At 35.0% G+C, this 26798-nt stretch overlaps 1 protein-coding gene across 4 annotated transcripts in view; it reads right to left on the minus strand.

The window, feature by feature from the left end:
• The window catches only part of PIGN (phosphatidylinositol glycan anchor biosynthesis class N), a 105952-nt gene that overhangs the window by 35015 nt on the left and 44139 nt on the right, over positions 1-26798 (minus strand). For all 4 annotated transcript variants that reach the window (XM_081253030.1, XM_081253031.1, XM_081253029.1 and 1 more), the window contains 11 exons: positions 23223-23362; positions 20667-20766; positions 20470-20562; positions 19270-19361; positions 17739-17847; positions 15612-15720; positions 9942-10044; positions 5150-5252; positions 3393-3479; positions 506-561; positions 135-210 (listed from right to left, as the gene is read on the minus strand). In XM_081253030.1, coding sequence (XP_081109156.1) covers positions 135-210; positions 506-561; positions 3393-3479; positions 5150-5252; positions 9942-10044; positions 15612-15720; positions 17739-17847; positions 19270-19361; positions 20470-20562; positions 20667-20766; positions 23223-23362 — 1068 coding nt within the window. The remainder of the gene's footprint in view (positions 1-134; positions 211-505; positions 562-3392; positions 3480-5149; positions 5253-9941; positions 10045-15611; positions 15721-17738; positions 17848-19269; positions 19362-20469; positions 20563-20666; positions 20767-23222; positions 23363-26798) is intronic.

Below are 26798 nucleotides of genomic sequence, written 5' to 3' on the forward strand. Positions count from 1 at the left end.
GAGAAGGTATCTTCTTTCCATGCAACTTAACTCTGTCGCTTTAGAATCTTAATGTCATATGTTACATAATCTTAATTGTCACAATGAGTTCATAATCTTATTAATCAGTATCTTAAGAAAATAAGAAAACCAACCTTCCACATCATCAGGGCTCCCATCATGTAAGGACTAAACACCGTCAGAAAGCAATAGACGGAGGCAAGATCAAAGCTAAGGAATCAACGAAAAGAGAAAGGAGTTTAGAATTCACATTGTAACTTTAAAAGAATGTTCTTCTAAAAAGCATGTTTAAATTAATTTTCTGAAATCTACTCTTACTAAAGAACAAGTATACATTGTCTGAAGAACTATTACAAAATCAGTAAAACGAATGAGATAGACTTGTATGTGCCCATACATACCAATTTTCAAAATACATCCTTCAGTGTAAAAAGCAAGGTACAGAACAAAATCCCTATTTGTAGTATTTTCTGGTTATACATATGCTGTTTTTATTTTAAATTACCTGTTAACAGAAGCTATATTCCCAGTTCCAAAAAAGGCTGTCATTAAGAAGAAAACCTAAATAGAGTTAAGGTAATGCCAAAACAAGTCAGAATTCGTAAAAGTTCTTTTTCATTTAGAAAAGATACACCTATTCTACCATGAGGGTAATTTGCTTTTCTACTTGTACATTTGATCATAAATTGCTGTAAATGAGTGTTCCATTGTATCTCCTTGTGAATGCATTTGGAAAGAACCAGACTGAACAAGCAATGTACGAAGAACAACGAGGCCAGGGAGGTCATCCTTGTCACTAGTAACCTTGGGAAGGTTACTATTTTCCTCACCTCTAACATAAACAGTTGGATTACTGTTATTTGTAGTTGGCTGCTAATGATTAAAAAAAAAAGCGACAGACATTTTCAGCTGAAATACGATTTCATTTCATACATGCTTGCTGTGTGCCCACTACATGTGAAACGTGCCAGGTTCTTTGAAAGGCTTAGGAGGAAATAGATATCATGTTTTAAAATAATTCAATAGAGAATGAGAAAGAGTAAACATCTTTTTGACATTTCTTAAACTTACATTTGTAATAGTGCAGTAATAAAAAGTAGGTATTAATTATATTGGAGTCTAAGAACTTACTGCTAGTAAAGTATTTAAAATAGTGCCTGGCCCACTGAAAGGGCTCGATAAATGTTAGTTACTTTATTATCATAAACACACAAAAATGGTACAGAAACACTAAAAAGGAAGTATGAATCAAGACAAATTTCAGTGAATAAGCGGCATTTGCGTTGGTAACTTGAGCCTTAAATATATTCATTGTTGCATGCATTCAACCAGTCAACTAACCAACCAAGATTTATTATCTAGTACATGTCAGAGGCAAAGCTAGGCACTAAGAATATAAATATAAATAGAATAAAGTGCTCATATGGTGACTAAGATCATGATGATATGTAGAAGTATGTAAGATGAATTTAAAGGTAAACTGTGGGAAATAAATGATGTAGTCAAGGACTTCCTTAGCGATCCAGTGGTTAAGACTCCATGCTTCCAACGCAGGGGGTGTGGGGTTCAATCCCTGGTCAGGGAACTAAGATCCCACATGCCACCCAGTGCAGACAAAAGAAAAAAATAAATAAAATGATGTAGTCAAGAAACAGTAAACAGGTGTGATAGAAGCTGAGGGTTTATTGAAGGGTACAGTGAAAGATGAAGCAAGAAATATAGATTGGTGGCATATTAATAAAAAACCTTGAACTTTATTGTGGAGACAATGAAGAGCTGGCAAGAATTTTAGATGAGTAATATAAATAAGAAATACCAATAACAGTGAGATTTTGGATCAGGGATACAAATAATTAGAGGCAGGAAATTCAGTTAGGAAGCTATTTCAGTAGTCTATGTTGGGGACAAGGAAAGTCTGAACCAGTGTGGTTAGAGTGGAAATGGAGAAGGAGGGGAGACCATGGAACTTTAAAAGTGGACAGGGAGTTGTTAAATATGACATGTTTGATGCCCTGGGTAGCTGGGAGCATGGCAATGCCATTAAATGAGATGAGACCTGGCAGAGAGTGATTTTGGAAAGGGGTGGGCAGTCATTAGTCAGTGTGGACATATATCTGGTGATGCCCAGCAGGATGTTGGACATATGACTCTTAAGGTCAGAGAGGTCAGGGCTGGAGAAGTAGATCTTAGAGCTGTTTGTACAGAGGTGTCAGTCAAAGCTATAAGAGAGGATGATATTATCCAGGCACAATTAGAGGAGAAGGTTAATGATAGAGCTTGGAGAAAAACATACATGGTTCAAGAGCAAAGGAAGAGTAAGTTTCCATGAAAGAGAATAGAGATGGTGTAAAAAGCTGAGAAGAGAACCTGGATCATGTTCTGGATGTCAAGGGAAAAGAAAGACAAAAATCAATTGAGTTGAATGTTGTAAGAGTGGTCAAGTAAAACTGAACAGATCAGACTGTGCAATCAGGAAGGCCCTGCAGACCACGAGAGGACAACTTCAGCAGAGACATTTGACAAATACTGAAGAGGTACTATGTGCCAAGCACTGGTCAAGGCTTGAGGATATAGTACATAAATGGGAAGGAAGTAGTAGCGGCAAGGAGCTTGGTAGTAGACACAAAGGACAAGATGAAATTATAATTTAGGGAGATGCAGGGTTCAAAGGAAGAAGTGTTTTATTAGTATAGGCTGAGTGGAAGGAATCTGCAAAGACAGAAAGCAAAATTGAGAGTGAAGGCAAGAGGTAGAGGAGAGAATAAGAACATTTATTTTCTGGACCTATAACGTCCAGACTCCACCACGGTAAGTTCAAAGGAAATATCTCCCTATGAGTTTCTTCAACCCAGTCAGCCAGCCTTCCCAAAGTGAGACTTTATTCTGTCACATTGTCTTTCAAACTTCTAATACAAATAACTTTCACACAATATTGCCTCTGATGTGATCCAAAAACCTTGTGGGACAGATGTTATATAACATGAGTATAGTATAAAATACACATAAAAAGATACAAACCTAACTCATAATAGTGGTTTCTTCTGGATGAGGGAAATTAGTTTGGAGTCGGAAGTTGAAAGGAGACTGTCTTTAGCTGTAATATTTTAATTTTTTAAAATGTGTGACATATATGACAAAATATTAGTTGTTGATATCTTGGATGGCAGGAATACACATATATACATTTGTTATATCATTCTTTATGCTTTTCTATAGTTTCAGAATTTTTTTGAAGTGTAAACTATATGAGAAAATTATGGTTGGGAGGGTGGTTAAATGGTCTCCAAGGTAATACCACTACCAAATGACAGGCAGAAACCCCTCCCACTTCTTCTTACTCCATTAAATGGGAGGTTGCAGTGCCTTAAAACAGAAGTCCATAAAAAGGATACAAGGAAAAAGGCCCTACGGATGTCATCCAGATAGAGGTCTCGAAACTGGGTTATATCAGTATTATAGGTGAACTGGATACTGGAGACCTGTGAGATAAGAAGAAATTCATGAATGCACAATAACAGTTTGCTTACTTCGACCCTCAAAAGCAAACTTACCGTCAAAGTTACAAGAGCTAGAAAGATAACTCGTACTGACAAGAAAACAAACAAAAACAAATAAATCTTTTCCTATGGCTTAATTTCACCTTAATAACATCTGCCGAAAGGTAAAATATACTGTTAATAATATACTGAACAGAGTTGTAGTATTGCCATATGTGTAATAAAAGTGAGAATTGGGCTTTTTATTATCCTGTATAAATGCTTCACTTTTAAATCCCTATATAATTTTTCCCTTTTCTAACATCTGATTTCTCAGTGTCCCGATCTTCTCAAACTCAAGTATGGTATGATATTAAAAAGCATGATAAATTAAATATTTTTCTGTTTTTTTGTTCTTCTGTTAACTCATTTCCAGAGAAATTATTTTCTCTCTATAAAAAAGTAATATATTTCTGTCCTGGTAAAATAAAAAGCCTCTCAGGTTCCAACATGGTGGATGCACTCTTGCTTAATCCCCCGTTTTCCACAAAAGAAAAACTCATGGATAAGTTTAAAGGGAGACTTTCCCTATCTCCCACTTCCCATGTAATTTTCTGTTAAGTTCTTGGGATGCTTTAATCCTCTTTTCTAGAAAAAGACATATCTCCTTTCAGTTAAAATACAGAATTTAAAAAATAACACAATAAACCTCATTTTTAATTTAATAATATTTTATTATTAAAATTTTGAATATTTAATACTAAGGACAGTCTGACCATTTACTTGAATCTGATCAAAACTTCTTTTCATGTATTATTTTAATATTCCAGGACTGAAAGTTAAAAACCAGTAATTACTCAATATACTTCAATAAAGTTTCTTCTTTATTGAAATTGTTTATTCTAAAGCATCAAGTACTCTTTGTGAACTCAAGTAGAACCAGTTAAGGATGAATCAATGGATCAACTATGAAGGTCTTTTCCTGCAATATTTCTTTTCTCTGACCTCAGTAAAATTGTAAATATTTTATCATCAATTTCTTATAATTATCTTCAGTTCTGAAATAAAGGCAAGAGACATCAATTAACTCTCTAGCTCAGCATAATAAAGGTGTCCTTAATATCTGGTTGGCTTTTAGCCAATTCAAAGTATATTACGTTGAATAAACAGCCTAAGATTTGGACTGAGGCCACGATCACTAAGGTGACAGAATAAGCATTTTGGATCAGAATGACTAGAAAGAGAAAAATAACACTGGAACACAAATGTCACTTTATGATCAAATTCATAAATTGAAGTGTGACAACATAAATATTATTCCAACAAAAATAAATTGAAGGAAAGAAAAATTAGATGTGAAAACAAAGGCAAACAAGATAAAGAACATTCTTTCTCCTGTATTCTTTCACCTATATTAATGTTTTTTTGCATCAGAGATTCTCAAATAATCTCTATGAAAAGCCCAACACATATAATGCCCATGAAACAATAAAATCATGCTTTTCTGTTGTAAGTGAAAATTTCCTTACAAACTGTTTGACTTAATTATTAATGCCTTAAGTACTGTAAATTTTTAAGTAGAATTTTTGATGAAATAACATTGCAACCTCTTTATAGGATAGAGAATATTCTAGTATTCTTAAATAAATGCAAGAATGATTTTGACAAGCTACCTTCTGTTTATAGGAAACAACAGATTGTGGCAGGGTTTCTTGTTCCATGTGTATCCAGACAAACATCAAACATGACAATACTAATGGGAAGAGAGCTTCATACCTAAGGGGTGGGGGGTGTGAGGTGGAAGTGGGAGGGTAGAAAAGAAAAAACATTAAACAAATAAAAATGCAAATTTATAATACTAATAGGTCCTTCTCAAAATTAAAACAATCTTGATAATACTTTAAGTTACAATATCATGAAATTTAAATTTTTTAGGCTTTCCAGAAGAAGAAAGTAGGAAAAGAAAGTAACATTTAAATATTAACTCTAACATCATCTTTTGAAATTTATCAGATCTTGAGATCATTACATGTTTAAAATAGTAGAGATATTTAAAATTCATTCATGAGGTAAATGACAGAAATACACAAAAATGAAAGAAAACATAAGACAAAGGTAAAAAGACAATACCTGAGTTAAAATGATTAATATACAGAAAAGAAGATCAAGACAAACATCCCAAATTTTTTTTTAAAATGGGTACAATATGGGAATATAAACCTCTCAAAAAGAAAAAAAAAAGAGCCAATAAATCCATAAAAATGTCTGACCATATTGATAACTGATATAGAAATTATAAAATAGATGCCATAGCCACTTATAATATTTACCATATTAAAAAAATGTCAACAAGAGTATAGTGAAAAAGGAACTCTCATACTCTCTACATAGGAATAAACACTTCCTGGAAGGTAATCTAATACTATGCATCAAGAATCTAAAAAATATTCATATAGTATAATGTAATAATGTCACTTCTAGGAATTCACCCTGAGAAAATAATCAGACATATGCACTATGATTCCCATCTGAAGATGTTTGTTACAATATTGTTTACAGAAGAGAAAAACAAGAAAACAACTTAATATCCACAGGGGAGTTTAGTTCAATAATGTATGGTACATCTTTAGGCTGGCGCATAATGTGGACATTATAATGTGGACAAAGGAGAAATGTGACAGATGCTTTTCCTAATCCTTTTCTGCCCTAGTTTAAGATAAGTGTTTCACCTCTGTAATCCCCCAAATACTCTACATATGATAGTAGTCATCACACTATTTTAATCACATGTTTACTAATATGTATTCCCCACTAGTTTGGAAAATCTTTGACTGGGTCAGTCTTGTCACCACTACAGGCCCCCTCATAATAAGTATTTGTTGACTGGAAGTTACAAAACAAAATCAAGCAAACCAAATTAAAACAAAAAAAACCTGTATTTCTCTTTCAACTTTTTCAACTACTGAACTCTACTCCATATTGCGCTATTTCTTAAACAGGAGAAAGCAAAAGAAACAAAATGCTTTAAACTCTACCACTGATCATAAAACGAAAGCACTGAAGATCAGACAGAAGAAAACATTCAGGTTTGAGAAAGCATACACAAACCACTTGGTATATAAGATTTAGGATGCCCCAGGATATGAACAGACAACACACATGTGAGAAAATATTATTAGTAAAACAAGTGCAGAAAAATGTATCGACACAAAGCTGCACTATTTTTGGCCTACTAAAATAGCATTTGATATTCTTATTTAAAAATGAAAATATCAAATACTGTGAAGGATATGATGAAGTAGGTCCCCTCATAGGTTGTTGGTAATATTATAAGCTGGCACTGTTCTTAAGACAAAAGTAAAAAAAAATTCATATTTTACGGCCCACCTATACTACAACTGAGAAGTGAAAAAAGGAAATAATCTAACTTTATAAAAGGCTTATGCATAAAAACATAACTCAAAACATTATTTATGATAATAAAAACTGTAAATAAAGTGACCAAAAAATACAGGAAAGATCAAGGTGCATCCACGTCATAAAATATTAAAAATCTATTAAAATGATGGTTAGGGGCTTCCCTGGTGGCGCAGTGGTTGAGAGTCTGCCTTCCGATGCAGGGAACACGGGTTTGTGCCCCGGTCCGGGAGGATCCCACATGCCGCGGAGCGGCTAGGCCCGTGAGCCATGGCCGCTGAGCCTGTGCGTCCGGAGCCTGTGCTCCACAACGGGAGAGGCTACAACAGTGAGAGGCCCGCGTATCCCCCCCATCCAAAAAAAATGATGGTTAGGAAGCCTATAAGCCAACTAGGAAAATGCTTCTAAAATAAAGTAGAGGGACTTCCCTGGTGACGCATTGGTTAAGAATCTGCCTGCCAATGCAGGGGACACGGGTTCGATCCCTGGTCCGGGAAGATCCCATATGCCAGGGAGCAGCTAAGCCCGTGTGCCACAACTACTGAGCCTGCGTGCCACAACTACTGAAGCCCATGCCCCTAGAGCCCGTCCGCAACAAGAGAAGCCACCACAATAAGAAGCCTGAGCACCGCAACAAAGAGTAGTCCCCGCTCAACACAACTAGAGAAGTCCACATCAGCAGCAAAGACCCAACACAAACATAAATAAAAATAAAATAAAAATTTAAAAACATTAAAAATAAAATACAGCAAAGTAGAAAATAAAGATATAAAATAGTACATGGACTATGATTAATACTGTGTTAAAAAGATAAATACAGAGCTAAGACTGGAAGGAAATATGTCAGAACATCAATAGGAGGGGTAGGGTTAATAGATGATTTTTCTTCCTTATTCCTACTCTTCAAAATGTGACTATACTATGTTTACAATGATTTTAAAAAATTGAAAAAGAAAGAATTAGAATGCCTGTATCCTAGCCATTATTGAAAATTTAGTTCAATTTCCACATGATTCCTTGATGGCACCAGTTCAGCTCCCTTACCCAAACCCTGTCTCTAGTCATTCTTTATATCACATAATCCACAACTTAAATTACGATAACTTAATTGTTGCGTTTTGTAATTGCCTAACATTGTAAAATAGAGTCCATATTTTATAGCAGCTTACAACTCTATTATACACCTGGGGTACACTAATTGTTCTAACTGTATGTCTGTCTAGTGTTCAGGGCACTAGAAATGTGAAAAAAACTTGACTAATTGAATCAAGAAAGTGTACTCTCTGAGCAAAAAACAAAGGAAAAAAACCCATGATTTTTAAAATATTTGCACTTATATATGAAATTATTCTTTCCTAATATGTAAAAACATAAATTCCATAGTTCTACAAATAGTACTACAGATTTACTTCTTTTCAAAAACTATAAAATAACATTTTTGTAAAATGTAGATGAATAAATCTGATAAAGACAATCTTCTTATGGGACTTTATTTCTTTAGAGAATGAATATCTCATATAAAGTCTGTATATCTGAATTAATAAACTGAAATACCAATAAAATGTCATCATGGGCTCAGAGTGTACATAACAAAACCTTTCTAAATTAGGATCTGCTAGTTAGGTCTCCGTGCAAATTGAACAGGGCTGAAAAGACATTTAGTTTGTATTATACTTTGTTAAGCAAAGGGATACTATAATCAAAATTTTGGAGGAAAATGTTTAACCAACTTAAGAGAACTATTTTCAAGTATTATAATAGCTTCCATCTGCATAAAAATAATTAAATGCTGATTAAAAATAAATCTTCTTTATTCATTTAGTCAAGGGTGCATTGTTAGAATGTAGGATTGCTATTATTGTACTTTTGTAAAGTAATGAAAGTGCATTTCTTTTAAATATCCTATAATTCTGACTATTCACTTACTTACATGGAGAACCCTCCAGGTCGTCCAAAAATAGTGACGTGGAATGATAACAGGTGGACTATGTTTTGCAAAACTGATTTGACACTGAAAAATGTACTAACTGAAATTATTAGACTGCTGTTTCAGGCTACCTCTGTCTAAGGTAAATTAAAAAAATTTTTTTTTTGCAAAGGTAAATATACTTTCTGATGTTGGGTGATATATTTCTTAATACATTCATTAATAAGGTCATACTTATTATTCTGATTTTAGGCATGATTTTTCACTTTTTAGATTTCTTAAATTAAATGTGCTTACATGTGCACAATGGTAAATCCCTAGGTTCTTCTAATTGGGATCAAGATCCTATATTTGGACCAAATTTTGAAACTGTCTGAGTGGTGGTTATTCGATTTGTCTGCTCTATTCAGTGTTTATTATAAAGTGCATATTTCTCACCCTCATGAAGATTTAAGTAAAGATGAAATAAAATTCAAAAGCGAGTGAAGAACTCTTTTCTTCAAAGTAGATGGGAGAGTATGTCATCGTTCTCACTGATTTCTAGAGAATGCTTCAGAATCCAACCCAAATCAAGCTGTTCTTTTTTGGTTTTGTTTTACAAGAAAATTTTAATCTTCAATGAAAATGTTTAACTTTTTAACAGTTTAACTTTTGGGAAAATATTCTAAAAGGTTTCTGAATCAAAAGAAATATCTGTACTATGACATATGTAAGAGTAAAAATAAAATATTATACTCAAAGAAGAATGAACAAATCAAAACATAATTTAAAGTGCATGAAAGGAATGCAACAAAGACTAAAATTCTTATAAGTCATTGTTTGAGACTTAAAATTCCTCCACAATCTATCAGAACTCTCTAACACTGTAGGTAAGCAGTATTTAAGCAACTTCAGGAAATAAACAGAAACACAAATACTATAGGCAATACTGTGAAAATGATAAGAAAAAGAAAACTGAAGATTACAGATCAAGTCACACAGTTTTTACAGAGGAAAAATACTTATAATTTATTCCTCAAGATTCATGTATTTTTCATTTCCAGAGGTTAAATACTCAGAGAAATGTCAATATGTCATGTAAAACTTGCTACTAAAAATTAAAATTTAAAAACAGTTTATACCCTGTGCTTAGAAGTAGGTAGGTCGACATTGAGGAAACAAGAATGCTAAACAGCCGATCAAAGAGAATCAGAGGACTCAGTAGAGGCACGATGAAGGAAGAGGCTGTAATAAAACAAATGTGGGTAGTGTTAGTACAAGCGACACAGGGTATGTTGAGTTTAAAGCACCGAATACTCTATTATCATTTATAGCATTTATTATTTGTGTGACATTTAAAATGAAGCTACATTTGCCCTACTCATTTTTGTAAGAAATTTGAAACTTCACATTTTTAATTAAAATTACATTTCACCATTTTAACCACAATTTAGTTCAGATTTTCCCAATTTATATTCAGCCTTGTTCACTGTAATAACTCTTAAATAAATAATTTGTCATTTTCTAATGTAAATAATAAAAAAAAAATTACTCAAGATTCAGCAACTTTTCTCCTAATTAAACATTTAGTTCAAAGACAACTTACTCCCCAGAAATTGATTTTTCCTAAACACTCCCTCCTCCAAGTTTTCCCACTGCAAAGTATGCATTGAGAGTTGTAGTGTGCCAGTTAGAAAATTAGAGACAGGAGACAAGGACTTCACCACACATGACAGTTGTAATAAGAGTAAACCAAATAAGTGAAGTAATCTTTCTTCTCAGGATTAGAAAGCAACTACTTCAGTGGGAGAAGAGCAAATAAATTGGGGGGGGGTAGCAAAACATAACCTCCCCAATCTTTATTTTGGAAAGAAAATGTGCATAATTTCCTAATCCTCCTGGCTAGGATGGCAATATGCGTGGAATGAAATGCTCTAAAGTATGAAGACAGATAACTTGGGAGGGCATCCTGGCTGAATTACTTATAACTCTTTAACCATGAGGCAAGTTTGTTAATCGATCTAAGCAGTATTTCCATCTGTTAAGTAGAAATGAATAAAGTTGTTGTGAGGTTTAAATACAATTTCACCTATAAAATGCTCTTTGAGCATAGTGCCTGAGATACAGTAAGTGCTTAATAACTGCTAGGTGCTATTATTACTACTAGTCAACATCTACTAATAAGTTAAATGTAAAGACAATCTCATTCAAAGTTGAGTCACTGCAAGATTTAAGATTATGTGAGTTATATTTACAGTAATCTTAAAGGAATCACTTCTGATTTTTTTTCAGTGTAGTTCCAGTAACGTTATCATCATCTGGTATATATTTTAACAGAAAGAAATAGTATTTTAATATTTATTTAAAAAGGCAGTTCAAATGAGACCTGTTTTACCAACCTGTATTTTCTGTATTTGTTTGACTTTTGTGTAAAGGATTGATAAGATGCTAAAAGGGAAATAAGAGTCCCCATCCTGAGTGACATAAGTTAGAACCAGTTGCATAACATATAACCCATTTAGGGATCCCAGCACATTAGCAAAAAATGTTCACTGGAGCTAGACTATAGTGAATTAGTGCTTGGAAGATACCTCTGGAGATACTGCTGACCTACCTATGAGTCAACTATTTCATGCATTGCACCATATGGTAGGCATCCTCTAGTACCGATGCTCTCCTAATCCCAAGGAGGAAATGTCTTGTTTAAAATATATGTCCAGCCTATAAGAGACTCACTTCAGATTTAAGGACACACATAGGCTCAAAGTGAAGGAATGGAAAAGATATTCTATACAAGTAGAAACCAAAAGAAAGTGAAGGGTGGCTATAGCTATATCAAATAAAATAGACTTTAAGCCAAAAAATGATAACAACAGACAAATAAAGTCATTACATAATGATAAAGGGGTCAACTGATCAGGAAGATATAACAACTATAAATATATATGCACCCAACATCAGAGCCCCTAAATATATTAAGCAAATACTAATAGATCTGAAGGGAGAAATAGACAAGAATACAATAATAATAGGAGACTTCAATATTCCACTTTCAGAAAGGGATAGATCATCCAGAGAGAAAATCAACAAGGAAACATTAGACTTGAACCATACATTAGACCAAATGGATCTAACAAAAATTTATATAACATTCCAACTAGTAGCAGCAGAACACATTCTGTGCATGGAACATTCTCCAGGACAGATCATATAATAGATCACAAAACAAGTCTTAGCAAATTTAATAAGACTGAAATCATTTCAAGTATCTTTATTGACTATAATGGTATAAAACTAGAAATTACAACAAGAGAAAGCTGAAAAATCTACAAATATGTGGAAATTAAACAACATACTCCTGAACAACTAATGGACCAAAAAAAGAAATTAAAAGGGAAATAAAAAGATACTTCAACAAATGAAAATGGAAACACAACATACTAAAACCTATGGGATGCTAATGTTAATCATATACACTAGTGCACAAGGAAAATATCAGTAGGTTCTATAAGGTAAAAATGATACAAAAAATACTCTCAGACACAATGTAATAAAACTAGAAATTAAAGATAAAGCAAAAATTAATGAGGTAGTGAACAGAAAAACAGTAGATCAAATTAGTAAATCAAAATCCATGTTCTTTGAGAAAATAAACAAAAAGAACAAACCACTAGCTAAGTTAATCAAAGAAAAGGAAGAAAGTGCAAATATACAAAATAAATTATGAGGGAAATGACTAATGATACAGAAGGAATTTTTTTAAATCATAAGCGATTACTTTGCATCCCTCTATATGAATAAATTTGAAAATCTAGAAGAAACAGAAAATTCCTTAAGCAAATATAGCTTTCCAAACTAACCGCAGTAGAGATAAAAAGCTTAAACAGACCAATTTCATAGAGAAATACAAAGTTATCAGGGGACTACCCAACAAAAAAGGACTAAATTCAGATAGTTTCACAGGGGAATTCTTTCAGGACTTTACAGAACAGATAGTCCCAGTGCTACATAAATTGTTTCAGAGTATAGAAATTAAAGAGAAACAGTTCTTTTTATGTAGCAAATATAACATTGATAACTAAGCCTGATAAATTTAGAACACCAAAGAAAATTAAAGAACAATATCATTTATGATGGAAAAATAGTAGCAAATGAACTCCAATGCTACAATGAGAAAATAGTACATTATAATCAAATGTATCTTAGGAGTTTATATCAGAAACGCAAGAATGGTTCAATACTGGAAATCTATTAGTATTATGCACCATATTAACAGGTCTAGGGAAAAAAACCCATATTATTATCTCCATAGATGTTGAAAATGTCTTTGACAAAATTCAACATCCATTCTTAATAAAAACCCTAAATAAAACAGGAGAGCATGTACTTTCTTTAACATGATAAATATATATACCTCAGTCCTAAAGCCAGCATTTGTCTTAAATGGGGGGACTTCAGAGACACTCCCACTAAGATCAGGAAAAAAATCAAGGAGGTTCACTATCTCTACTATTTAACATTGTTCTGTAGGTATTAGCCAATGCAAGTAAATGAAAGAAAAGAGAGGAATAAGAACAGGAAGGGGGAAATACATATCTGTATTTGTAAATTACATGATGGTATACTTGGAAAATTCTACCTAGAGAGTCAATGATAAACCTAACTCAAGAAAGGAAAATTCAGTAAAGAAGTAGTATATAAAATTAACATGTAAAAATCAATAGCATCTTATACTCAAAAAAAAAATTAGAAGATACAATGAATGAGAAAAGCTCATTATAACAACAATAAAAAAGATAAAATACTTAGGAATATATTTAACAAGAAACATTCCCAGCCTATATGAAGGAAACTATGAAGACTACTTTTAAAGGCACAAAGGTAGACTTGAACAAGTGAAAGGACATCCCTTGTTCTTGGTTAGAATGTCTCAGCATAACTCATGGGTAAAATATAAGTTTTCCCAGAGTTAATTGGCTATATTCTTCAAAAATGTCAATGTCATAAAAGACAAAGGGAAAATACCATAAAGGATATTATTAAGTCAACTGAAAAATTAATATAAGGATGGTAGAATAGATAAAAATATTGAATATGATGTTTAAAAAATTTTATACATACACTCATAATCACAGATGGACAAGAACATGAAGTAGAGGATGACTTTCTGTAATTCTGGGAAATTTCTTTTTTTAAACTTTTTAGACGTTTTAGATGTTTAAAAGTGAGGTACAATAATATGAACACAAATTCTGTTTTCTTTGCTTCTCTTCGTCATGTGGTTTATCCCTAGGTGACATATTGTTTATATGCTGGTGTGTGTTATATACACTGCATATTTTTGAAGTTATGCAGGAAAATAAAAAGACTTCCCTTTAATGTCATCGTTGCCATTCATAATTTTTGATTTTTCTGTGGATTTGAAAACTAACATGTCATATGAGAGACAATTACATATAGATACCCCGCTAGAATACTAGCCCCACCACCCAGCCCTGCAGAATATAAGCTCCAGGAGGGCAGGGACTTGTTCCATATTTATTATTCTCAGAGAACAGAATAGTGTCAGAACACAGTACAAACTAAACATATTTTTTTAAAATGAAAGAGCAGTCTCTGCTATTGTCATGCAGAATGAATGTAATCAAGATAATTTAAAAGGGAAGGCCTACATAATGCCCAAAATGAAATAAAGTTTACACAGTGAAAATAATGTTATATATACAAGAACACTTATTGTCCAAGAATAACTTCCACTTATACAATGACCAAGGTGTTTAGAAAATGAGCAAATCAAAACTTTAGGAGACACATGTCCGTTTCCTGTTGTATTTTTAAGCCTCTGCTTGGATTTTAAGAGCAATCCAAGGACAAACACTCCTATCCCTTAATTGTCTTTTTAAGATAAAGTTCCATCCAAAGATTTTTTTTTAATAACGAACAAAAATCATTTATAAATAAATAAATGTTAAATTGCACATCATATCATTCATAGGCATTACAAACTTTTTCTTTTTTTTAATGAAAAACCTGGACTTAAAGTTTGCTCCTGTTTTCCAGTTGGAAGGAAAAGGCTAAGTCCTTAAATGACAACTGTTTGCTCCACACGCATATTCTTAAAAGAACTATAGAGGAATACGTTTTAAAATGTATAATCAGGGGCTTCCCTGGTGGTGCAGTGGTTGAGAGTCTGCCTGCCGATGCAGGGGACACCGGTTCGTGCCACGGTCCGGGAAGATCCCACATGCCGCGGAGCGCCTGGGCCCGTGAGCCATGGCTGCTGAGCCTGCGCGTCTGGAGCCTGTGCTCCACAACGGGAGAGGCCACAACAGTGAGAGGCCCGTGTACCAAAAAAAAAAAAAGTATAATCAGCTTTATAAAATGTGTAATGTGTTGGGAGGTGACTAATCAATGTTATTTTCAGCAAGGGAAATACAGATAAAATTTAACTGCTTCCTAGTCCCTGTGTAAGAACTGAGAATTTATGAATTGACATGAAATTTCAGCAAAGGAATCTCTTCACAAAACCCTCTTCTCTTCTGGAAGCACTTTTTATCAGGTGCGAATAAATATACAGCCTCATTATCAAGTCATAAATATTCTATCAAGTAATTCTTAATAACACATGAATGCTCACAAAAGTTCTAACTTTCTTTGTCAACTTCCAACAAGAGACAGAAATAATAGCTCGTTAGTATTATTTTCCCACAACAAAATTATTTGTTTCAACAGCAATGATACAGATGTAAGTGGGTAATTTTAAGATGTAACTTGATGGAAAGTTATCTCATTGGATTTGATTTACCTCTTACCTAATATTATCCAGCTAACAACCTGATTAATAAGAGGCAGTCCTTGTTTCTTGAGTAGACTATTATGAGTGCCATACACAACACACATGGAAAGCACCGTGCTTAGCATCTGAAAACAAACACAGAAGACGTAAATAAAAGAGAAGGTGGTGAGTGACTAATTTATATATTAGAAAGAATACTTAGAAAAGTGCTTGAACAACTGGAATCTGGCCAAAATGTTATTGAAATTGGACCAGCTCACCTTCTTGTGGCTAAGGCAAACAGTCAGAATTCTTGTACTAAGCAAAAGCCCTCCTTCACAAGCATGAATGAGGTGTTTTACACTTTCAGGAATATTTTGGCATACATTATCACACTGTTTTTACTTAGAAATATTTGTTATTAATCTTGAAGTTTTCTTAAATCATGGAAGTGCAGAGAGTGAAATGTATATAGCTTGGCATATATGGCTGAGTGTCTTCCACCTCTGGCCCTCACTAACAGTCATATCTATTTATTCATTCAATACATATCTGTGGCCTGAGTTTTCACTGGTACTAGGAATACAAGGAGTACAATATTCTTTAGGGAATATAGACAAACTACTGTAGAGTTGGTAAACTATTGCTTTTAGAAATATTGCTTTATTGGAACATGGTAACTCTCATTCATTCACATGTTGTCTACAGCTCCCTTTGCCCTACAATGGTAGAGCTGTAAAGTGACAACAGACTTCCATATGCCCCACAAGCCTAAAATATGTACAATCTAGCACGTCAGAAAAATGTTTGCCGACCCCTGAATTAGCGGATTAATAGCCAGTTTAAGAAATGAGCTAAATTATGGCTATGAACAAAGTAAACTCTCTTAAAGATCAGATTAGCAACCTGATCACCAAATCCTAGAGATACATTTAATTTACCCATATTTTCAGTGAATTAAGAAGGAAAAATTGTTGTCAATAAATCTATGACACAATTCTAGGATCCTTTCAAATGTAAGACACATTCTCATTTTAGATACATTAAAATGTGAGAAGACACAAATCTTAGAATCATAAAAAAATATATATGGTACACAATAGAGGAATGAGTGCAAATTAATAAGGTTAATGTCAGAAGGAATTACTTTATACTTAGGGGTATTTCTCAAAAAGTCCGTAAGAATTTTAACATGGTATTCTTTGCTCCTACAGAGTAAGATTCAGAAACACACACTTCTGTCAAAGTATTCATTATTATAGGTGAATTTTTTCAAAGCTACTATGGTTTAGTGTAAAACCAGTCGGTATACCATTTAAAATGAAAAGACACGCTTCAATAGCTTGATAGGATCTTTGACAAAAATACTTCTCTTTTTATATGTTCTCTGTTGTTCTCCAAGAATGAGTTAACATCTTTTAAGTGTTGTATATTTTAATTTTTGAGTGTTCTTGGAAATACTATTATCCCAGCTTTGTTCTGAGTAAGTTTTTTGAGGAGACTCAAATAAGTTTTTTTTATCAGTGTTCTAGATGTGGTTTATTGTTTATTGTTGAAAAGGAAAAAAAAGTGGTTTCCACTCTTATCTACTTTTAAAGCTATCATTTTACAGAATATGACATCAAATAATCTCTTACAACCCTACTGGATATTATCTTTACAGATTAAAAACAAACAGACAAGTTCTATTACTGAAAATCACACATCTAGTACAAAGCATAACTGGGAATTGACTCAATTTTGAAATGTCAAGTTCAAAGTTCTTTTCACCACTCCAAAGCCACCAACCAAAGTGAAGTTTATTTTCTCCTAGTATGTCATCTGAAGTCTTAAACTGACTAATCTTCATATAAACATACTAAGCAGCTGCTTTTACTTCAAAGAGCTTACTTTTTTCCTGACCCAAACTAGGACAACACAGAATCTCAGACCAGAGGAAGTCGTTTTCAGTTCAACTCTTTGGACAATAACTCTTATGTCTCCTTAATCTCTGCTATCTAGGTGTTTTTGGGGGGCCTCCTGTTGACCTTTTTGCTATTTCATACCTGGTATTGAGGTTAAAAAAAACAGGATGGCATCTTAAGAACAATATAATTAAATACAACTGTAAGATACATTTTAGTGTATCATTTGTATAACATAGTGTTGAAAATCTGCAACTGACCTGTAATAGATGTAACACCAGCTCTTCATTTACAAAACTATCTTTTCTTTTTAAGACAGATGTTACAACAAACAGGGATAGCAGAAGAACCAGCAAGCCTGCACCCACTCTGTTTTAAAACACAATTCACAATTTCAAATTTTCTTAAGACATTTATAGAATATATATCACATGAAAATATTAGATATTTTACTCTAACATAGAACCTCTCAATCATTTGCTTAATCAAGATGAAGTAACAAAATGAATACACAGGTGTAAGAATAAAAATCTTAGAATAAAGATTCTGTGGGGATGGTGTTATTTGTAATTTTTCACACAATTTTTTAAGTATCTTCATCTTATTTCTATAATTTGATTTTTTTAACATTTACACACACCATAATTCTCAGCTTGACTTGGACAAATTTACAGGAAACAATATAAAAGATAGCTAAACAAATATATCAGTATCTACAGCACACATTTTCTGACTATGAGCACCTACTCATACAAAAAGGAAAATCTACATTTATAATCCACAAATTGTTCCTCTCTATCATTGACGTTGGTGCTTTTCACAGCTGTTTCTGGCTAAGGGAAGGATGGAAGAGGGGCCACAAAAGTAGCATGTGGGTGAGGCATTGGTACAGTAATGAAACAACAAATTACACTTTTTCAAGAACACCAGATACAATATGGTTCCTGAAGTGGAAAGAGACTAATATCAAGGAAGTTGGTTACACAAAGTTCAAAAGAAAGTAACAAAGATGATTACATGATTAGAAAATAAGAAAGGAAATGTTAAATGAAATAATGATCATTTAATTTGCCAAGCGCCTGCACACACACACACACACACACACAGCCATTAGATTACATAATAACTTTAAAGTTAAAAACAAATGTAACCAATTATTTTAAAATTGGTTTATTTTAAAATTTAAAATTATTTTAAAGATTTGCTTGGGATATATTGAGGAGAAATAAATATAACAGCAGCATGGAGAATTCAGGCAAGGTATACAGAATTTTCTAACAGTTTAAGTGATTAAACATGAGAAAGCTGTCAAGGTACAGAGAGTTTCCTCCCATGGAGATCTTTATGTTCAGATTAGAATAGAAGAGAATTTCATTTTTCTCAGACATTTAAAATGTGGACATGATCAAAGGAAAAGAGAGTTTGCATCAATCATCAGTGGCTTTTAGACCTTTTAATTTTGGCAACAGAACATTTTTTCATGTGAAACCTTTTACTGATCTCCCAATATATAAAACATACAAAGGCTTCTAGACCTTTAAAAAATTCTTGGCATTTTAAGTTATCACTGGCACAATTTCATTTTTTATGAAGGTCCAGAAGCATCTTCAGGGAGTTTTAATGCCTCTCAGAGCCTGAGCCAAAATTATGACTAATGGTTTGATATTAGTATCTTAACTTCTAGTTTGTTCACATGATTTTAAACTCATGGCCAAGACTTGGTTCATATTTCATAGTGATGATTAATAAAAACAATTACATTAAAAAGAAAAGTTAAAATATGGTGCATACACTAGAAAGATATTTGGCTTTCGTCCTACAACAGGCATAAGTGGGAACACTGCCAGGAGCAAACAGAAGAAAATCCAACTCAGTGAGGTGCTCTAAAATAAAGAAAAAAGTTATCTTTAGACAATTATGGTACAAAAACTGTCTTCAGTGTTTCACAGACTACATGGCTATGAAACTAAAAGGAAAATTCAAAGCCTTACATCTGTTTACTTTAAAAAGTAATATACTTACTATTTGTGAAGGATCTGTTATATAGTAGGCACTATATTAGGTATGATATAGGCATTATCTCATTTAATTCTCACAATAACCTCAATAGGTAGGCTGTATTATTCACAGTATTTCAGATGAGGAAACTGAGCTCAGAGATGGCAAAGGGTAAGTAGCACCAGATCTATTACTAGTAAATGAAGCAGCCAGGATTTACACTCAGGTCTGCTGTTTCAAAGCAAGCACTTCATTCAATTTGTGTTCTACCATATATTGATGACATCTTTAAGAAAGTTGGCCTGCAATCATAATCAAATGATTGTGCCCAGGAGGGAAATAAGTAAAAATACTTCTGTAATTAGATTAAGACAAAAAAATTATCAATAGTCCCATTAATTGGAAAATTTTGTAGGTTCTCATAGAGTAGAAAGAAGGTATTTCTATCTTCCTGCTACCTCCACGAAAAAGTATCAAAGTGGAAACATGAGAGTATTCTTTGTAGAAGCACACTGTAATTACCTACCTAGTTAAAGGCAGAAAATCAGGAGTAATTATACTTTAAAATAATCTATCATGAATAAATACTTCTCCAGAGAAAGACTGTGGTGGCTAGAGACCAGGAGGGAGGTGACTCCTCGGACTTGAGTCCAGAGTGTGGCCTCTCATGCCACCGCACTGCTCTGGGCAGTTCCTCTGTGGCATTTAGGTATTTGAGCCTAAAGGAATCTAGGAAGTGCTTCAGAGATGGACAAATCAGCTCTGCTTCTTGAGTATTTCAATCACCACAAGACCAGTTCACTTTGATATGAAAGTCTGCATGAATCACTGAAACCTTAAAGTCAACATCAGTCCTCCTGTCAAAAGGATCAGGATCTTTATGTAAGGTCACATTCTACCCTTTTCTTAAAAAAATGAGTAATTCCCTGAGTTAAATGCATATCAAAACAAAGCCGCTATGAATCTGCCTAATTTCAAAGTGAGTACTTATACCTTTGCTCGAGTCCACAGTGGAGTGATAAATGGCCAACCTGCAAACGCAATGAGTCCAGCTGTAAGCATATAGCGGTAGAAAAAACTGAGAACCTAGTAACGCAATCCAAAGAAGAAAGGGAAAATGAGGTCATTTCAAAGGAGTTACATGTGTATGAAAGAGACCTGAAAATGTGGTAATGTGGTAAATTACTTACTAATACTTCAACTCCCAGGATAAAGAGTAACAGGTATCCAACAAAATGACTTGGAGGGAAGGTCAACAGTAATGTGACCAAGCCTTGAATAACTGGAAATCTGTTTAACAAGATTATTTATAAAAAGATTATTAATAACCTATATTGAATATAAAAAAATTAGTTCTCATATAGTAAAAAATAAAAATTTTGTGCATAGAAATCAGGGAATTTTCAATTCATAGATTTTTTAAAAACTAAGATAATCTCCAACAGATTTGTTTCAATGGCTTTACTTACGTAAATCTTTTTTTGATACCTAGTATTCTAGGAAAAATGTAACTTCTGAATTATGTTGATAATGATCACATTAATTTGCTTGTTTTTTTTATAAACATTAATGACAATAAATGAGTCTTATTGGATCTTAGTTTAAACATGGGCACATACAATTACAGATACAACATCAGAAATAAAATACAATAAACCCAAATGAATAAACATAGAGAACATTTTTAAAATTCACTAAAGTTAATTTTATATTGAAATCTCAACTGTCTTAATAAAATAAAGGTCTGTTTTCCTAGTCTAGGTAGAGAAAATCTTAATTGCACTTTTTCACTGGGTGAAATAACCTTTTCCAAACTCAGTTTAAGATGTCACTAATTGTACACTAATTGTAATTAAATGTGAATTCATAACCATTAAAAATGTATTAAATACTTGAGTCCTTTTTACATTTCATCACTGGAAAAATTCTTTTAGCATTGGTAGTGCATTATTAAGTAGGCAATTATAAAAAGTCAGTATCACTTGGTTTCTAACCTTTTTCTGATTGAAAATAATGGTTACATAATGTCATCAAAACGATTAAGGTGCCATGTTAGGAAAGAAAAGCTAACACCAGTCAAAAGGAGAATGTTTCTTTTGTTCTCAACAGTGATGATTTTGTAAAATCATTTAGATTATTTCTAGAAGAAAAGTGAATTTTTATGTTTTATTTTCTTTATAATCTATCAAAAAGATAAAGATAGAATACAACATATTTTCAAAATCAATCTGTCCTTAAAATTTAAATGTATATGTGTTCTTCATAAATAGAACATTTAACAATTTAGGAGGGAATTTTGGATAACACCTTTCATTCTAAAAATTTTTAAGCCAGAGCAAATGACATTAGGAAAAAATCCAATTTAAATATGTACATCCAGCAACACTATTCCTTTCAAATGGAGAAGTAACAGTCTGTTCTTTTGTCAGTGTCTTTTTGCCTTGTTTTTAAAAATGTTAACATTTAAAATATTTTAATATTAATTTTTATTTTTCATATAAAGAAGAGGTGGTCAAAGCTGGAGGTAACAAAAATTAGAAAAGAAACCACATTGTGTCATTGCAACATGCTCGCCAACCCTGACAACACCCTTATTCTGGGCTGTCATTCCCTGGTCTGCTTTCGGCATCTGGTTTGCTCAAAGGATGCCCAAGACTAAATTTAAATTCTAGATTACTGGTGCAAATATAGAAATCAACACGATCTGTAACATGACCCTCGTTGCCTGTGAACATGAACCAGCCCAACATTTTAGTGATTTTCTTTTAAAGTGTTTATAACTTGCATGAGAGCTCTACCTCTGATGTTTCCTACAATGATAAGAATCCATTTCAAGTCCAACTTGTGAGCAAGCACTTAAAGGTAGAACCACAGCATACAAGAATAATCTCCTCTAACCCCTATAGGTATACATGACTAGACTGGATTTAATGACGAACTTTCATTCATCTAGGTTTACATGATAGCTGGGAAAGAAGGGGCAAAAAGGTATGGAACAAAAGCATGCAAATTGCTTTGTGAAACACGAAGATACACTGGAAACTGGGATGATGAGACAAATTCAAAACGTAAGTCACTCCTGACATAGTACAATCCATATTAATTATTTAATTTTTACTCCAGATTTTTCTTATAAAAGTTAACACAGGGCCTCCCTGGTGGCGCAGTGGTTGAGAGTCCGCCTGCCGATGCAGGGGATACGGGTTCGTGCCCCGGTCCGGGAGGATCCCATGTGCCGCGGAGCGGCTGGGCCCGTGAGCCATGGCCGCTGGGCCTGTGCGTCCGGAGCCTGTGCTCCGCAGCGGGAGAGGCCACAACAGTGAGAGGCCCACGTACCGCAAAAAAAAAAAAAAAAAAAAAAAAAAAGTTAACACAAAGAAGGGAATGAGGCCAGTGCTACCTCAGGGCAATCAAGATGAAGTCAAAAGGGAAAAATAAAATAAAAAGGATGTTTAGGGAATTCCCTGGAGGTCCAGTGGTTAGAACTCTGCGCTTTCACTGCCGAGGGCCCGGGTTCAATCCTGGGTTGGAGAACTAAGATTCTGCAGGCCTCAAGGTGCGGCCAAGAAAAAAAAATGCCGGTTTATATGCAACGTTTATGCTGTTATGAATGAAATGAAAGGGCTTGGAGATTTGAGGGTATTATAATTATCTTTCATGACTTACACTACAGAAATCTAATGCATTTAAATACAGATTTAACTGTCAGTGAAGCGAAAAACAAGACCACAAGATGTGTTACTTACTCTCTCAGAACCGCATACCATACTGGCAGCGGCAACAAGCAATATATGTAGTAAGTCCAGGGACAGGCTTGAATCAGCAGGAAAAGTGCTAGTAAAACGCCAACAGCTACAAAACTACATGACAGGAGATGGCTTGGTTTCTGAAAGTTAAACAAAACATTGAAAACACTCCAAACCCATGCTACTTGATAGGTTTTTAAAAGAGATTTTATAAAGTAAAGAAAATACATTACTTTCTTTCAGTGATTCTACAACTAGATGATTAATCTAAGAACTGTATTTAAAAAAAATCTGTCATTGGAGAAGCACATTATAGAAGAAAAAGCTGGATAGCCTGGAATTGTTGCAATTAGGTAATTCTCAATTTAAAATGACTATGCTCCTAAAGTTTGTTTGCAAGTAACTTCTTCGGAACTCTGAACATATTTCTCCTTAGTAACAATTTTATAAATGTTGACTGAGTTCACTGACAAGCCCACAAAAGCCCATTTAATCTACCATAAACTGTGGGACCTAATCTTCATTTGGAACAATGATTCTATCTATTCAAACTTCAACTTGACATGCTGCCCACGCTTCTCTCTCCATCACCCAGCCACAGTAGGTTCATTCAGTCATATCTTCTCTCCCAAACACCTGCCAAACAAGAAAGGAGCTCCTCCATGTAAATCACCAGTGACGGCCTCCACAGGCCGTGGGTGCTCTGGGCCAGGAGTAATGATGCGAGGGTCAGGGACAGAAATGCCAATGATTGGAACAAGAACACACTTATGGAAAGCTGTGATGCTAAGAGCACACAGGAGAAAAAAACAGGACTGGAGGGGTCACATGGTACTCTCTTGCCTCCGTGCCTTGTTTTCTCTCTCTCTGTTTCCCCCTTGTTTTGCTACCCAAACTAAATAAGGTGAGAATTAAGAATTACCTTATGGAGTAGGGGAGGTTAGGGAGGAAAAGCAAGAGGTATTTTCCCCCTTATAACTCCCCCCTCTGGCCTAAAATGTCCCCAGAAAGGAAGTAAAGAAGCAAGAATAAACTAGGGCAGAGTTGTAAAAAGGAAGGTGAGGGCCTCCCTGGTGGCGCAGTGGTTGAGAGTCCGCCTGCCGATGCAGGGGATACGGGTTCGTGCCCCGGTCTGGGAGGATCCCATATGCCGCGGAGCGGCTGGACCCGTGAGCCATGGCCGCTGGGCCTGCGCATCCGGAGCCTGTGCTCCACAACGGGAGAGGCCACAACAGTGAGAGGCCCGCATACCGCAAAAAAAAAAAAAAAAAAAAAGGAAGGTGAGACATAGCATTGTGATGAAGAGTTTGGCGCTACACAGATCAGAATTCAAATCCTGGCTCTGTCACGTGCTCACTGTATGACCACGAGCAAAGTACAAAACAGATTCTGAGGCTTAGTTTTACTCCATCTATAAATTGCGAAGAATAATTCCATATCTATTTATCAAGGCAAGTAATGCTTAAATGAGATTATGAAAAGAGCTTAACAAAATGCCCAGAATATTACTACTGCTTAATAAATAATGGCTACCATTATCACCTTTATTTTTCTTCTCTCCTCCTCTACCTCTCTGCATTAGTCCCAAAAGTCACTACAGAAACCTCTCAGTGACTAGCACTGGAAATGGAGGTCCCATAGCAAGGGGATGGAAGAAGAAGGAGCAAGTCTCAAACAGATATGGACAGGTAGAGTCTCTAAAGCTCAAGGTGCCTGAGGCAGGTATTCACTTGAGGAATTGGGACTGGTTTCACATCACTCTGAGGATAGTAAAATAATAAGAAAATAAGTTTAAAGAGTACCTAAAAAAAAGACACTCGAGGGATTTTCTAGAGTCAGTACAATATCGTATAATTATCCAATCCTTTGATACATAAAGTAATCGACATTACAAATAGACATCTACTTGTAGGAAACCAAATGAAAAAGAATTCAGTTCAGCTAAAGTAAAAATGGAAAGGATTTTCAATAACAGGAATGGGGAACATTTTCCACCTGAACCATGCTGTGTGCACTGTCATGACTCCTGCAGCCAACTAACCATGATTCAGTCGCACAGTCTACGCCACGCTCTGTACTAGGTGCTGGCCTATGAGGAGTTTAAACCATACAGGTGGAGACGGAATCCTGGGACTTGGTTTAAGGGGTTAACATTTTGTGATTTCCCTAAGTAGTGAGAGAATAAGGGAAGCACGTGGCACAATAAGGACATTCAGTTCTAAAGCAAAAGACATCTGAACTAGCAGAAGCAAAGGAGAAGAGTAGATAGAAGTTAAATGCAGAGTTCAATTAGGAGGAGCTATGATGGCAAATTACCTTTAAAGAGCATGTTCACTGCAGAGCTGTGTGTAAGAGTGATAAACCTGTAGAATCTGGGGGACACTGTCATGGAGAAGTGCCAGAAACTTTGGGGTCAGACCTCAATTTAATTCAGCACTGCTGTTCTATTTGCTGTCCCTTTGGCTAAACCGTTTAGCTTGTCTCAAGCTCTGCTTCCTCATCTGGCAGTGGAGGGTCGAATCTGCTGTGAGCTCATCTCTCGCTCCCCCCGGGGCCCTCTAGAGTCCAGCCGCATCAGTGACTTGCAGGCCTGCCAAGCGGCCATGCTACCTCACTCCTCATCTGGCAGGTGCTGCTCTCCCTGCGCCTTTTTCCCCGTCTCCATCGGGCCATCCGACTCACCCTTTAAGATTTGACTTTGGCAACGACTACCTCGGTGAAGGCTCCCTACTCCCCCGCTGCAAGCATCACCCTCTAGCGCGCGCACGGCTGCGGTCTTCTCACGCCCTGATGGCCCTCCAAGCCTCCCTTCGGGTGATGCTGTAGCTTCGGGCAACTGATGCTTCCTGCACATGCTGTCACGTCACGAGATTATAAACTCTCGCTGACGAAGGATCAGAACACGTTTTGGCCACCAGAACCAACGGGTTCGAGATGCTTGTAACAACCTCAGCTCTAACGCTCAGCTTGGCTAGGCTACAGACCCCAGTTAGTTATTCGATCACACATTAACCTAGCTGTTGGCTGTGAAAATATCTTGTAGATGTGATTAAAGTCCATCATCAGTTGACTTCAGGGAGAGTATCCTGAACAGTCACAGTGAGCCTGACTCACAAAAGGCTCTAAGAGCAGAACAGAGGGCTCCCTGAAGACGAAACGGGACCTGTGCAGTGAAGCTTCCGCTCCTGCCTGCAAGTTCCAGTATGCCCTTCCTCATGGCCTGACCTCTGAACTTAGGACCTGCCTAACTAGCCCCACAGTCACATGAGCCAATTCCTTACACTAGATTTCTTAATACAGAGATCCTACTGGTCTATTTCTCTGGTTTAACTCTAAGTGATAGACCAGCTCTGCACTAAAGAAAGTCTAAACTCTATAGTCTAGCATTTGAGGCCTTTGATGACTTCCACCTAATCCACATTATCAGTATCATCTCTTATTAGGCCCTTGAACAAACCTCCCAAATCCCCCCCAAGCTGAACTATTTATTTTGAAGGCAGCATGGTATAGAAAGAGCATGAATTGAAGTATGAGAGTTCAAGGACACCAGTGTGTCCTTGAGGAAAACATTTATCT

Source organism: Mesoplodon bidens (genome assembly GCF_964165515.1).
Source record: "Mesoplodon bidens genome assembly, chromosome: 13".
Taxonomy (NCBI): Eukaryota; Metazoa; Chordata; class Mammalia; order Artiodactyla; family Ziphiidae; genus Mesoplodon; species Mesoplodon bidens.